This window comes from Montipora capricornis, chromosome 12 (assembly GCF_036669925.1).
Source record: "Montipora capricornis isolate CH-2021 chromosome 12, ASM3666992v2, whole genome shotgun sequence".
Lineage (NCBI taxonomy): Eukaryota > Metazoa > Cnidaria > Anthozoa > Scleractinia > Acroporidae > Montipora > Montipora capricornis.
Window position 1 is genome coordinate 8,338,418 of NC_090894.1, and position 15,000 is coordinate 8,353,417.

Consider the following 15,000-nt stretch of genomic DNA (forward strand, 5'->3'; position numbering starts at 1 on the left):
CTTCTGATTTGTTCAAATAATGTGTGACAAGAGTGCAGCCTCTCATTGTTAGAATAATAAGTATTGGGTGATATGATCGTTTCCCCCCGCGACTAGGGTTTTAAACACGTCGGGACTTTCATTGAAGGTAGGCTTACAAACTCCGTTCTTTAAGTGCCAGTGTTGCTCACTGAATCGTGTGTGTGAACTTCAATTTATATGCAGTGCGTCGATCTATGAATGGAGGCAGTATCTTGACTTCGGTGGTCACTTTTGTTTTGCACTAAAAGCGCCCATGCATTGCAACTGAAAATATTTCACGCATGAGACGTTTTGAGTGTCTCCACGTGTTTTTAAACAGCCGAAACATAAAACAAAGCTGATGGCGCAAAACAAAGCGGCAAATACAAGCAGGTTGGCGCACGCGAAAAGTTTGTTCGTGCAGTGTACAAACACGAATCCCATACAAAGATCTCCTTGTCATGTTAATCAAATTAATTGAAAGGTGTTAGCATAGATGCCGTTCATTTTACTTGAATTAACACCTCGGAATGCTGATTGTCCAGGTGAGTTGAAGCACAAGTCGTAGGTGATAGTAAAATGAACATTTTACTGATCAATAAGATGTCAATAGTTGCCTTTTTGGCGATTTTCTTTTAAGGACATCAATGTCTCGAAGGCGTCAATAATTATCTTTCCTTTCTCATCCCCAGTTTTTCCAGTGTGAATTTTAACGACCAGAAGAACTTATCTTTCACTGGCTGGAAAGCGAGCGAATTAGTGAAGTAGATGATAGCTTCAGTTTAGCCCGAAGATATAAAATTTCGTATATCTGAATGGTGGATGCCGAATATACATGAAATTGAAAGTTAGACATTTGCTTACCTGCATGACTGTGCATGATATTTCTTGCTTATATTAGATGAAGGTTATTGACCGGGCAATAACGGGGACACCATGCCATGTAATCGAGTGAAATATCTTGAAAGCTTATCTTTCAATGCAAATGGGTGGTTTAGAGGAAAGGTTATTTACCCCGCCGTCATAACCGCGTACGCGTATAAAGATTGTACATGTATTACTCTAGCATAAAGGTATATTTAACTTTTTTTACTTGCTCTGGGATCTTTCCGCGTGTTCGCTTTTTTGCAGCGCGCGATGGTGTATCGTAACAGGCTAAATTTATGGTGGTATTCTTCTAAACACTGTTCAATTGATTTAGAGGTCACATCGAACTCGTGCTGTTCGAAATCATTACAAACTTATTAAAACAAAAACAGTTTTTGACACAGTTTGCAAGAAAGAATTTGCACATGGCATTAACGTGAACAAATTTTAGAATTAAGGGAACGAAGACAGTTACGTTAACGGCAACGCCAAAAAATAATTTGTTTAATCTTTCTGCACGTGCGTCACGCATTTCCGAGTACATTTCTTTACTGCACATTCACACCGAAAAACAACAACGTGAAATCACTAGATTTAAATTAAGGTTTTGACGACGAGGAGATTATGCAAAATTTAGAGTTGCTATTTTCTTCATTTTAATTCCTCATCACTGACTTATGCATCGGTGCAGTTAAAAAAAAATTCTCCCATATTGTTCAACGTGAACGAGATCAAAAGGTCTTTATTTAACGATTCATCCTAAGGTGGTTGTTAAATACAAAACGACACTAAGTCCCCTACAACCTGGACCTTCCTGGGCGGTTGTTGTATTAAAATTTACAACTTCTTTTAAACATTACCCTTTAATTTGAATTTCCCGCGGCAATGACAAGATGACAACTGCGTTCATGTATTGCTAAGGACCGAACCAAGTCTACTCATATGTGGCTGGAGAGCCGATCTCTGACAAACTGGCAATGAAATTAACTTCAAGGTAGACGATGGAGCTCTTCAATATCAATTGCGCTAACAATGACATCTACAGCAACAGCGAGTTTGCTTTGTTTATGCGTGTTGACTATCGCAATAGGAAATTAAAAAAATAATGAGTTAAGTGAGGTTTCAAACCAGTGCAACAATATATTTAAATTTAATAAGCTTAGTTGACTCTGCAATATATTTTACTGCATGATGATGTGACTATGCAATATATTTAATACATTTACCAATCCTCGTACAAATTTTAATGTTATTTCCACTTTGGCTCATGATAGTCACCTAAAATGAACACAATTGCCTCTCAAAAACTCGTTAGGTCTCGGTAGGGAAAGTACAAGATTCACCAGACTTTTATATGGCTATCAAGCAAGTGTTATCAGTTGTATTGTTCCAATTCCCATTTACACGCAAAATTTAAAATCGCTCTAAATAAAATCTCAGCTTAATTTGAATATATTATTGACATATTACTGAGATATTTTTCAAATGTTGTCAATTTCAGCCTTCAGTTTTTCTGTAAAAAAAGACTGTTACGGAAAAAATGATTTGTGCAATTTTAGTCACACAAAAGCACGCTATGGAATGGTTATGCCAGTTGCAGAACGAAATGTAGTCGTTTGTACGAGATCAATGAGCAAGTCGTTAACAAATAGTGGTATTGGTTCCGCGAGTCATCCTTGCGGTGCGTCATATGTGACAGAGAACTCTTTTCGAGTTGCGTCAGAGCCCGTGGGAGGATAGGACAACATTTACAGCTAAGGAAGTACCTGCCGAGTAGAGCAATAATAATATGGGTTTTAAAGAAAATTATCGTTCTTTACGTGCAACACAAATTTTAGCCGGTTCATTTCTTTGCTGTGGTCTGCAAAACAAACCAAGTTTGAGGTTTTGATGACAACTTGAACGTGTAACAGTAAGTCACTAACTTTCTATCTGAAGTTCTTTCAACGTGAACGAAATCGGGAATTATCACGGAAAACTAACGACCGTGCAAAATTAATTTCAGGTGACGTTCTGTCAGAAATTACCGGGTCCCTATCAACGATACTTAAAAATCTCTAAGGGGATGTTTCGTAATACTGAATGTTTTTGTCGAAAACAACAAGCTACAGAAGATGAAAAATACCTTTGGTGCACTATTAAATGTGATCTTGGATTCAAACGAAACTACGACTTTTTTTTTTATCCAAAGCGTTTTTTGTCTCGAGATAAGTGCGCAAAAGGCGCCGGTGAAACTGGTGCATTGAACCAATCATACATGTCTTTGTCTTCTCTTGATCCCAGGATCTGTAAAGACTGAGAACGCCTTAATTAATTTAAAGTGGACTTAAGGGATTTTAAGAAACAACGCCACAAAGCAATTATATCATGATTGGTTGAAGGAGGAAAAGAAATAGCGCCGCACGCATTTTAGCACATCGTTTTGCGGTACTCTGCATATCAGCGACGTGAAATCGCCAAATTTAAGGTTTCGACGACAAATAATTCAGCCACATTGTATGACGTGAGCATTGTAATCGCGAAAAAGTTATGGCTGTGCATGCGAAGTTATATTTTGAGATGACATTCTAGTCGACATCGCGGTCACAGCTTTTAAAGTCTTTTTTTCTGAATTTTGCCTAAGCAAGACGGCTGGATGAATGTACTTCTTAGGTGGTGGATGATTCAGAGATACCAAGAGATATCTCTCTTGGAGATACTTTTTTGTATTCAGTTACGGGGGTTAACAATTCCCATCTAATGAGTAGATTGTTTAGAAAGATGCAGAACATACAGTAAATTTGTCGGTTGCATCAAGAAAACGACAAGACTGTTAGCTTCGGAATCCATTACATGGAGTTAATCCTCGTGTCGATTCGTTTACTGTAGTCATAACTTCTCACGAAAGAACAATGAGAGCACGTGTTAATCGGTAACCAGGAAGAAGTCATTGCCCACCATACATTTTTTGCTAGTCCATAATAACGTTGGACTCCCGATTCAACTCTACAACACTGCGAATCGCCTCCTTGTCGGTTTGGGCTCCTAATCAAATTTCGATTTGTTTGAGTAGTTTTTAGTTTTCAGCATATTTAAGAGGATTGCCCGTGAACTAGCTTCGTAGCTGAATGCATTTCCGCTGTAAATAAAGTATATTTACGTGTTTATTCTCTGCTCATGTGTACTTTGATAATGTCGAATTCTGTGAGCCAAGGGTCACCTGCATGAACATAAGTGACGTATTGTCAGTGTTAATCTAATTCATCATTTAACTTCGTTTTTTCCTCGTTTACCACGATAACAGACACGCTTTACCAATGGAAATTCCGTAAACAAAGTTTCAATGTTTTGTGAACACGGTCAACCACATGTATCTAAGACAAAGACATTATAACTATTTTCCGTGTTCGTCTCTTGGGTCTACATACAAAAGTTAATTTAAGATTCAAATGACGGTTTATTCAACGAATTTGTCAGTTAAAGGCCTTTACTGTTTTTTGATTTTTTTTTCTCCTGTGTTACAACCGTTCGACAATGTCAAATGATATTTCTGAGAAAGATGACGGTGTACTTGAAAGAACCATTCGAAAATAGATTAAGGTGGCCAATAGATCTGTGAGTAGAAACACACGTTCTTCTTCTTGAAAAAGTATATTATAAATATCTTAGAAATGTTGATTTAAGTCTTGCCTTCCAATAACTTTAATGTGGTAGGAGAGAGATGGAAAATTGAAACCGATCAAGGAGACCGCATTGAAAATCAAACAGGTGAACAGATTTCAGAAGTATTTTTAACAGTGTCTGGGCGTAGCAGCTTAAAAAAGTAGTAGATGATCAGTTGCGGTCGATGTACAAACAGTGACTAATTCAGCATCAGTAGGTTGTCTGTGAATGAAAAGAAAAGAAAAGAAAAGAAACCTCGCCATTAACTAATCTGCCCAGGTCAGTTGCGCATTATGACAGGAGCAAGATAAAGAACTGAATTCAAGTCAAGTCGAGGTCTCTTTCTCGCGTGTCTCAATCTTCTCCTAGGGCGGCTCCTCCGCGAAAATACTCGCTCGATAGCCGAAACAAGTAAGCCTGCTCTCTTGTCATCCCTAAGTCAAATGAAACCTTTCGAGGACGGAGAAGACAAGTAGGTTACAAAAACCTCGGCTTTTCCCATACAAGATTTTTTTAGAAAGAACAAAATGTTAAATACTATCTAAATCTCGGGTCACGGTGTTTGATGTAGTAGAGGAAGAATTCTAGTAGTTTGTTCAGTTCTCGTCTTTACAAAGCCGAGTGGGAGGTTTAGAAAAATGGTAAACACACCAGGTTCAAACTCATGGTTGCTTTCCTTAGGTTTTACCGCCGCGGCAAAAAAAATTAAATAGTTCAGTATAACGGAAATTTTGGGTTATGTTGCTTTGTAACGCAGCAACCATATTCAAGCAATCCAACGACGTACATGAGAATGTGTTAACTCGTTTTTGTTGTTCGTGCTGATGACTCGATTCATGTCCCTTGAATTGCTGGAACTGGCAATAATATATTAGGAAAATTAGTGTCGAGCGCAGCTGTGTGATAACTGATATAAAGCAATTAGTTAATTAGCATTGTGTACGCACTGAAGACGTTTGAGCTCCACTCAGTTCGCAATCCCTCATACTTGCCGAGTCAATTTAATTTGATTTTGTTTTCCAATGAGCGGGGAGTCAAATTTTAGCACTGGAATTTTGCTCGTAACGATAAACTCAAAGGCTCGAGTGAAATGAACAATGTTCATTGTGCATCATCGAAACAAATTATTAAACCATATTAACTATGATTAAACAACCAATTTCCTCAGCCCAGCTTAATATGGTTCCGTTTTTTCATGACCGTCATCATTTTGGAAATTCTGTATGAACTGGGACGACGCAAGTCATTGCTATTATATACAACCTTTTTAAAATTGCCAACTACGAATATTGTTCAAAAACAAACTAATTACCAAAACCACGAGTGGAAATAAACAAAACACACCTGGTGAAAGGCGTAATTAACATAAGAACCTTAGCAGGGGGTTGACTACCTCGTCGTTGTGAGAGGACAGACCAAAATAGCGGGCTAGAAGGAACACTACCGGCCTCGGTAAGCCTTACTGTAGGTTGATTTTGTTTTCCAATGAGCGGGGAGTCAAATTTTAGCACTGGAATTCTGCTCGTAACGATAAACTCAAAGGCTCGAGCTTATGAGTATTAGTTTTGTCACACCTAAGGTGTTTAAGCAGTTTAAGCTTGAAATGAGATAAGGTCTCCTAGCAATTTTTCTAAAAATATGCACAAAGGAACTCGAATCATCAAACGAAAGGAAGAAAATACAGATTTCTATCAGTTGCTAGTTAAGTTTACACTCAACTTTAAAAATACATTTTTTACAATGAAGACTTAAAGCCCAGTTTAAATGACTATTGTGAGAGAATATTGAGAACGTCCCTTACCAAAGAACAAAGTTTAGAATGGTTGCTTATTTGCTCTGCGCTCAAACAAATAGAAACAGCTGCATAAACTTGTACCGAAGTTCGTTTTCTTGTCTAAAGATTGGTTGAATGTAGTTCTCATGAGAAATAGGTACAAAAGTACACGGCCACGTCCGCAAATATTTTGACGTTCAAACTACTTTTTTGTTTTCTTTGGAAAAGTGTCAGAATAATATTGAACAAATAAGGTGTCTTTTTCAATTTTTTTTTTCACGTTTAACCCTTAGATAATATTTTAAATGATGCATCCATCAAATTTTTATCGTGAATTATTTCAGTATGCCGATTCAGAGTTCATAGTGGAGATATTGAGCAACTACAGTAACTATGGTAACAGCAAAGGCTACGCCACCAAAAACTGAAATGCATGCAGCAAGCATTTCCATTCATTTGCAAAACAACAACCTGAAATTACCAACTTATGCAAAAAACAGTAAATTTAATTTTAATATAATTTAATTCAACAGCGTTCCTATCGATTCAGATATTTCGCCAACACAGTGGGACAATCGGTATCATTGGATTTCACTTCGTTTTACAGCTAAAGAAGAGAATGGTTTTGTTACTTTCTTCATCCTCAGTGGTTAAGTTATCATTGTTTCTTGCAACTGTAATGAAATCAGTAGAAACAAAGACTGAAGTCAACCATTGCAAACTTTCTTCAGCTGCTGACGACACTTGTAAACAAGAATGCAACAAAGACTGTGATATGACATGCTCAAAAGCTAAATCACCGCTCAAGTCATGTGACCAAGAATGCTGGAGCGGCCGATGTGACATGCGATGTGTAACCAAGGAGACGTGTCATCAGACCTGCGAGTCTTTTGCAAAATGCTTGGGATCAATCTTTTGTAAAACCTCGAACTGTACTCAGAACTGTGACGTAGGGGCCTGTGACATGAGCTGCAGATCGTCTTCTCACTGTAAGCAGATCTGTAACGAGGGATCGTGCAAGCTTAAATGTCCAAAAACTGGAGATCATTGTAAACAGGTGAGTAGTTGTGAAATTGCTTCTTGGACATTCAAAGTTGAAAATAGATTGGTAAATATCCTGAAACTCAGCTGATTTAATGACAACTGTAGCGAACGAACTTACAAAGTGACATGGAGCAATCCGTTATTGGCGTAATCAGTCACCGCGATATCGTCACAACATCATGGGTAGATAATCAAATAACGCTGTCACAGCGCAAAGCAAAGGCATGCAGCCTATGCTAAAGCGAGGGAAAATGCGAGTTAGCAAGTCGCAGTTATTCTTTTAGCTGGGTGGATAAATACGCGCTTTCTCGCTCTGCTGTAAAATACGATGCAAAGTAAAATCGTGTGTCATCATAACGAATTCAAGATCAGTGCTCATTCGAATGTGCCTGTCTGATCAATATTTTTCTCAACACACTAGTCTTGTTGGTTTGGCCATTGTCAAGCAAGCTGCAATGCCAAGCGCTCTTGCAACCAAGATTGCGACCAAGGCAACTGTTCGCTGAGATGCGCCTCGGACGGATGCCGACAGTATTGCAATCGCGGAGAGTGCAAAATGAAATGCAAAACAAGGAACGACTGTTCTCAGCATTGTACATCATTTTTCAAGATGTGCCCATTGGTTTACTGTGAGAGCAAAGAACGATCCTGTAGACAGGTGAGAGAAATGTCAATGACTTGTGACATCATCTTTCTCTAAGGACCTCTAAGCATACTCCACTATAAGGCCGACACCTCCGAGTTAGGTGAAAAATGACGGCATTATTTCCCATTTTTTTCTCTTAAACTGTATGAATGCTGTTCATCGTATTTCTTTATTTTCCTCCGCTGTCCATCTTTACCAGGTGATCTGGTGACGTAATTCGGAGGACTGGGGAGAACAATTTTAACGCCGTATCCCACAACCGCGCGAGGCCTTGAATGTTATTTTCGAATTCATCACGGCAGAGGCGAGGATAGATCTCCGCGGTTTCCACTTGAATGTTCATTCAGTAATTTGGGAGGCACGGAATGATCTGTTGAGTTTTGGCGATGGAAATACTGCAGGAAACCTAAGGCCGCGGGCGGTTGTGGGATACGGCTTTAAAATTTTTCTTCCCAGTCCTCTAAATTACGTCACCAGATCACCTGGTAGGGAGTTGAATGTCGTCTGTCTTCGGATAAGAAGAAGAAAATCACGGAAATGGTTCTTGTGTAGCTCACGGGCTTGCAATTCCAGCCCAAACTTTCGTTTATTCGAGTTTTTGTTCACTCATTTGAGCTTTTGAGCTCAAGTTGTTGTCTCTTATTGTAGTCAGTGCTCATCTTGTATTATGAAGAGTGTCATTTCAATATCTCTCGGTTACCAATTACTTGTTCTTGGGGAAAATGTAGTACACCAGTATTGTTTAAAGACACTCTTTATAACGCGTACACGTTTAGCTGGTATCAACGTTGTATACCTCAGAAAGAGATAACTGAGAACTGTCTCTTTTCCAGGCTCGTTTGGAACAAGGGCAGAAATAATTTTATCCAATCAAATACGCGTGGTATTTTCGAGAAACGAGACTGATCTCTTGATGTTAGACTTCTCTAAAGCCTTCGATAAAGTAGCACACAAACTTACTTAAACTAGAGTACTATGGTATTCGTGGTCCAACTTTAGCCTGGATAGGGTCTGGCTATTGACCGAATGCATAAATGGCGGCCAAAAAGGTATTCTTTTGTTTATGTGCTAATGAGACTCACTAGCCTCGCTCTAAAGCAACATTTCTTTTATATTTTGTCCATGCAAACGAGGCTAGTGAGGCTAATTACTGGGTTGCCTATGGGCAAACCCAGTCGAGGTCTGCGTTTAGTTTGTTTGTTTTCTTTTTTTTCTTTTTTTTTCTTTTTTTTAATTTTTCTTTTTTTTTTTTTCCGTGTCGGTAAAAGTCTTGCCTGTCACTCCCCTGGTAAGTGGTGTCTTTGTGCATAGAGCCTTCTGCGCGTATTTTCTTAGGATCGAGAGGGTAGTGGAACTGCGTAGATTTCTCTGGTGGACACAGTAGAATCATTAACTTAGCCTGCAATGGCGTCGAAAGTCATGTAACGCGAATGGCATTTTAGTGGATCCTTAAACAAAATATACCCTTATGGAGCTCAATAATGGAACGTCAGTTGGATAAACTAGGCAGGAATCTCAAAAGCGACGAGTACTGGACTTCGACAACAATCTATCGCCCGTCGAGACGAAATCAAAGTGAGTTGTATTTACCTGAAGTACATGGTAATTTGACACGATTGAGTTTCTTGTCTTCACGCACGCAATGAAATAGGAAGAGGTTTTCGCCTCTAAGAGCAAATATGTTGTTTGTTTCAATAAATGTTTCGCTGGAAAAGGATTCTTTGGTATTTTCTGCCTTTGTGAATTATAATATCATGTTGGGTATTGAATTTTCGAGCTTAAGGTTGAAATGTGATGTGGGAGAAGTTTTTTAGTATTGCTCTGTAAGCAGGAAGGGTTCACAGGCCTGTTGGAAGCGTGCTTGAGTTTCAACAAAATGAGCCCCAAAATCAGTGAAAACTTGTGACGCAGATGAATAATAAAGTAGCTGCTATTTCCAAAATGATGGAATTACCTGGTGATAAATAACGTCGTACGCGTCTTGGAGAGTAAATTTTGACTTTGCATAAACAAGAGTTGGGCGATTGTGATCTTTGTTTTGACTTCGCTCATTTCATTGTCAAACTTTATAACACTTGACAGAAAAAGAAACTTACAAAAACCCGGTATCTTGCCATCATTTGACACAGATGCTTCACTGTTGGGCGAGTAAACATGCCGCGGTAACTTAATCACGGCGCCCGCTGAATTCCGGCCATGTCACTTTCGATTTTGCAATTTACTTCAACGTAGCAAAAATCTCCCAAAATGTTTGTCGCTGATCGTAACTTTTTATATTCTATATTCACGGTTCAAAATTAATGTTGTTTTCATGTCGTAAATATTTTATTCTCGATATACCGTACGGGAAACTTCCTTCTGCTCTCTCTGAAAACTATGTATCAATAGTTATTTGCTTTTTCATCAATATTTGTTTTGCATAAAGCAAGCTAACAAAATCTGTACCTTACTGAGTTCGCATTTGTTAGCGTTAATAGTATTTTCGGTCAGATGTTTCTGTTTTTTGGGAGGGGTTTATTGTTTTGGTCTCCCATCCTAACACTAACCCTGCGAAACAGGGCTTGACTTCAGTGAAGTTTATCATTACAAAGCTGCTCAGAGGGCACACTTGTGGTGAAAAGAAGTTGTGAGGGAACTTGAAAATTATCAACATGTCAGCCCAGAAGCCAATGTTTCTCGCTTCTCTTTTATTTGTTATTCTTCAGAGACTGGAATGCTGTATTTCAATACCACCAGAAACCCATAAGAGTTGAAACGTGTAACGGCCCCTTGTGTGCTTGGAAACAAGCTTCTGAATATTCAATTTGCTAAGTAACATATTTGGAACAACAAGAGCAAGGGGTTTCCAAATATGGTACTTAGCACTGAAACGTTCAACCAATCAGTTCGCACTGAATATTCGGAAGCTGTGAAAGCGCGTTACACGTTTCAACCCTTATGGGTTTCTGATACCACACAATTAAGTGCCTTCTGATTTTCTGTGGCATGTACCACAGGCAACCCAGTGTATGCTTCACAGAAGCATCTCGTTAGCACATACACAAAAGAATTTTTTTTTTGGCCGCCATTTATGCATTCGGTCTATAGCAAGGGCTCCACAGGTGGTCCTCGAAGGCGAGCACAGTTAGAAGTCTTTGTGAAATCTGCGTTAGCGTTAGCCTATGAGCTTCCCATATACTCTTGCGCGTTAGGTTGCGAGCATTTTTCTTTTCTCCTGGCGGCTAACAAGCCTTGATTTTTTTAGCAATTATTTTTAGCAATGAAAGAGTAAATTTATGTGACGTGCTATTGACTCCCTCCATAGTTAGGCGGAGCAAAGACGATGGTAATTCGAGCCCAAGTGGGTTACCAGTACTGTATCAACGGTAACTGCAAGCAAAACTGCGCTGCCTCTTTCAATTGCTACCAGAGCTGCAAGGGAAGCTGCAAGCAAAATTGTACCACCGGAGACAAGTGTGAACAATCGTGTGGCCTTGATGGAAAATGTCAACAGTCGTGTGACTCCAAAACATGCCAGCAGCGATGCACGGAGGGTCGAAACTGCGACATGACTTGCAAGGCTAAGGATCAATGCATACAGGTATGTTAGCTACCTCTCTGCATTGAAGGAGAAAAGGCTTGCACGGCCGTAGCGGCATAGCTTGGTCCATCGCAGGGTTAGCCCCAATCGTATGTGCCCCGAACCAATTTATACACCTGGGTGACTGGGTGACGAGATACCATGTGGAGTAAGTCTTCTTGTTTAAGGAAGCAACACTTTAAGGTCCGATTCACACGGTACCGAACGAATTTTCCACTGATTGAAAAAATTGACCGCCCATTTCGTTCGCACTGGACCGTATAATATTTTCGCTCTGTTCACACGGAACTGACGAACCGGATTAAAGCTTAGCTTTTTTCAGTGGTTTTACCATCTGTTCATGCGCAGAGCGCTAATTTACGAAATCCAAAAAGGCGTCAAAAAAGAGAAAGGCGAACGAAAGTAGCTGAGGTTCCACGCATCCATGCAACCACGCCTTTGCCGTGCAAACATTTAGACGGTCAAGGTGTTCACAGCGCGCCGGTTAAATTTTCAACCCTACCGGCTGAAAATTCATCCCCGATCTGGGCGTTCAATTTTTTGAACGGCGAGGCCTCTATAAACTTTCGTACGTTTAGCGTGGTTCCATGTAAATGAAACCCCTAAATGCACGAATTTTCAACCGGTAGAAAATTCGTGTGGTACGGTGTGAATCTGCCCTAACAGAGGGATCTCGACCCAGCCAGCCTGCGGCCGGGAGCCCTGCACGATATTACTCCACCGTGCCTCAATCTTCCTTGATGGAGCTTCAGAGAAATTAAGGAGACAGAAAGAGAGATAGACAACTAGGCCGGGCTCTGTGAATTCTCAGAACGTGATTTTAGAAACAGATGTCATTTTCCCTTAACGTCTTCATCGTGATGACTTCATATAAGCTTACCAGAACGCGTTAACATCGCATTGGGTAATGCCGCCACCTTTTCTTTTTGCTTGGTCTTAGGCGGATGTGTCTGGAAATATGATTCCGTCTGCGTTTTACCTAAAAAGTGGCTTAACTGAAATTCACATTCCCTGAGAGCCGGACCAAAACATTCCTCTCCATTCGAACCCTTTTTTATTATTTATTCCCTACAAAACTCCTTCGCGATAGAAGAGTCTTTACTCCTGTCCTGGTGACCTTAGTTGACCAAAGACCCGGGGATCCTGGGAAACTGAGACTGGAAAAAGGGAACAAAAGATATCATTTTTGTATGCACAGCTCTATGGTCTGTTCTCAGGCAAGGACCTATTTCAATTACTCCCCACTGTGCATGATCAAACTTTAACTTTATCTCTGAATAAAAAAATTCGTCGTTTTTATCTCCATAGCGATGTCCCAAAGGAGGGTGCAAAGGTATGTGTGACTCACCATCGTGCGTCCAGCTCTGCAATTCCGGAAATTGTTCGTTGGAATGTCACGGCTTGAATTGCCTGCAGAATTGCACCGGAGGTGGCTGCAATTTGACTTGTTTTACAGATGCAGACACCTGCAAACAACACTGCCCGGCTAACAACTGCACCATCTCGAGAATTCAGAGAAGAAAACAAAATAATGTGGTCTTTTTCAAAGCTTCACCGGGCACGCACGAAGTAACAACCGATGACGTCAGAACTTCCAACGGCCGAAGAAGATTGTGGGATAATTTGTTGGGTGTAAAAATCTTATGCATCATCATGATTTCCTTTATTTATTGAAAACAGCCAATGACTTTGCAGATTCACGATTTATTTGATGTCTTCTGGAAATCAACGACTGACGAGATATGTCCAAATTTAACGTTCATTTTAAGGACGCAAAAACATGTTTCAGCTTTCTCGTGTAAATATAGCAACAATGCCTCACTACCCTTGTCGGGAAACAAGGTATCTGAAAGTAACGAAGTTCCATCGGGACTGGTGTGACAATCTTGGTCCAACTTTTTTACTGATCGATCCTCTTTCCCTTTGTTTCACAACGCACGAATTCGCTAGGCTTCACATACGAACGTATCCAATGGAAGATATTCCCTTCCGCGCAAGACAATTATCACGTACACAAGGAACAGATTTCGCCCGGTTTGCGCCATCTCCAAGGGTCACTTGAAAAAAAGTGACAAAAATGGACAAAATATTGAAGATTAGTAATTTAGATAGATAGATAGATAGATAGATACATACATACATACATACATACATACATAGATAAAGCGTTTATTAAAATACAAATCGCAGTCAAAAGACTGAATTACTTGTAAAAACTATTTACAATAAGTTAATAACATGTAAAATACAATGTAATATAATATCCTAAACTCAAACTTTTTTACGAAAGCTTACACATCTTAGAGTTAATAAAAGTATAAAAGTATGAACATAGTATAATACGTAGCTAAAGGTTATATTAAGATCTCAACAACTGAGAGGCGTAATGCATTATAAACGAACTTGAAAATCTCTTTGTCTTACAAAGTGGAACTCTAAATTTTCTGCTCTTCCTAGTTCTGTAGGTTATGGCATTAAGCGGCGGGAGAAGGTGATGGAGTTTGTGCCCCTTATTATCGACTATTTCCATGAACAGTTTGCATGAACAAACCCCCTTTGGGGAGCGGTCAATCAAGTATATATTTGTATTTGTCATTTTGCATTGCGCAGACTCACCGGGGCTTCACAAGCGCACCAAATGAAAGGTATTCCTTTCCTTTTTTCGCAAGACGACTATCACGAACACAAGCAACAGGTTTCGCACAATCTCTTTCTATGCAGGTATAATTCTTGCAGACGAAAAAAATGGAAAATTGGCCGTAGCGATCGATATCGACTGAAATGAATACTTAAGGGTTATTTGTCGTTCCACGAATCCCAATAAAGAATGATGAAAATCTCTGCAAAGTTAACAAAAATTCCCTGGAGCGAATTAAGAGCTACCTTAAAATTTTCCAACTGTAAAGGTCTTAGCCTGCTAATCACTTTCCAGCAATAAAAATTGGGATTCCCTGATTTCGTTTTAAGATACAAACGTTTAAAAGCAAAATATAGCGTATTTCTAGATGGCCTTTTTTGTTTCCATAGTAATCTATTACGTCACATTAATAGGTGCACCTTGTTAAGCAGTGATTGGTGTTTCAAATGGCATCATGACATTGTCTTTATGTGAAACAGTGCTGTAGGGAGAATCGTTCTTGTTAGACATTCACTCAGAATTGCTGGTGTGAGCCACCAAGGCTCGGGAAAAAACGGCGTTTGCTTCTACATCCGTTTGATTTTGCTGAACGACTTTCAACGATGTTGACTGCTGGGGTTGGCAAACGATTTCAGCACATCATTCGACAACGGCTGTTCAGTCCCATGCTGCAGCCGCGGTTGTTACTATGGATACCTCATTGAGAGACCGATTAGTGCGCAGAAGGGGAGAAAACGGTTTCAACTTCATTCAACATTCGCGATAACAAAGTTGAATGTTTCAACACGGTTAGGGGAGGAAGAGGAGAG

General features: G+C 39.7%; 1 protein-coding gene across 5 annotated transcripts in view; it reads left to right on the top strand.

Annotated features, from left to right (window-relative positions):
- LOC138026613 (keratin-associated protein 9-1-like) overlaps positions 1–13,980 on the top strand; it is a 14,214-nt gene extending 234 nt beyond the window's left edge. Inside the window, exons 1-5 of one of the 5 annotated variants that reach the window (XM_068874035.1) lie at positions 11–127; positions 6,817–7,340; positions 7,749–7,985; positions 11,278–11,553; positions 12,862–13,980. In XM_068874035.1, the coding sequence (XP_068730136.1) occupies positions 6,903–7,340; positions 7,749–7,985; positions 11,278–11,553; positions 12,862–13,227 (1,317 nt within the window). In that variant the 5' untranslated portion in view covers positions 11–127; positions 6,817–6,902 and the 3' untranslated portion in view covers positions 13,228–13,980. Of the gene's footprint in view, positions 1–10; positions 128–405; positions 546–2,294; positions 2,780–5,870; positions 5,962–6,816; positions 7,341–7,748; positions 7,986–11,277; positions 11,554–12,861 lie in introns of those variants that run through there. The other 4 variants (XM_068874033.1, XM_068874037.1, XM_068874034.1 and 1 more) reach the window with 4 other exon arrangements.
- Positions 13,981–15,000: the final 1,020 nt, after the last annotated feature.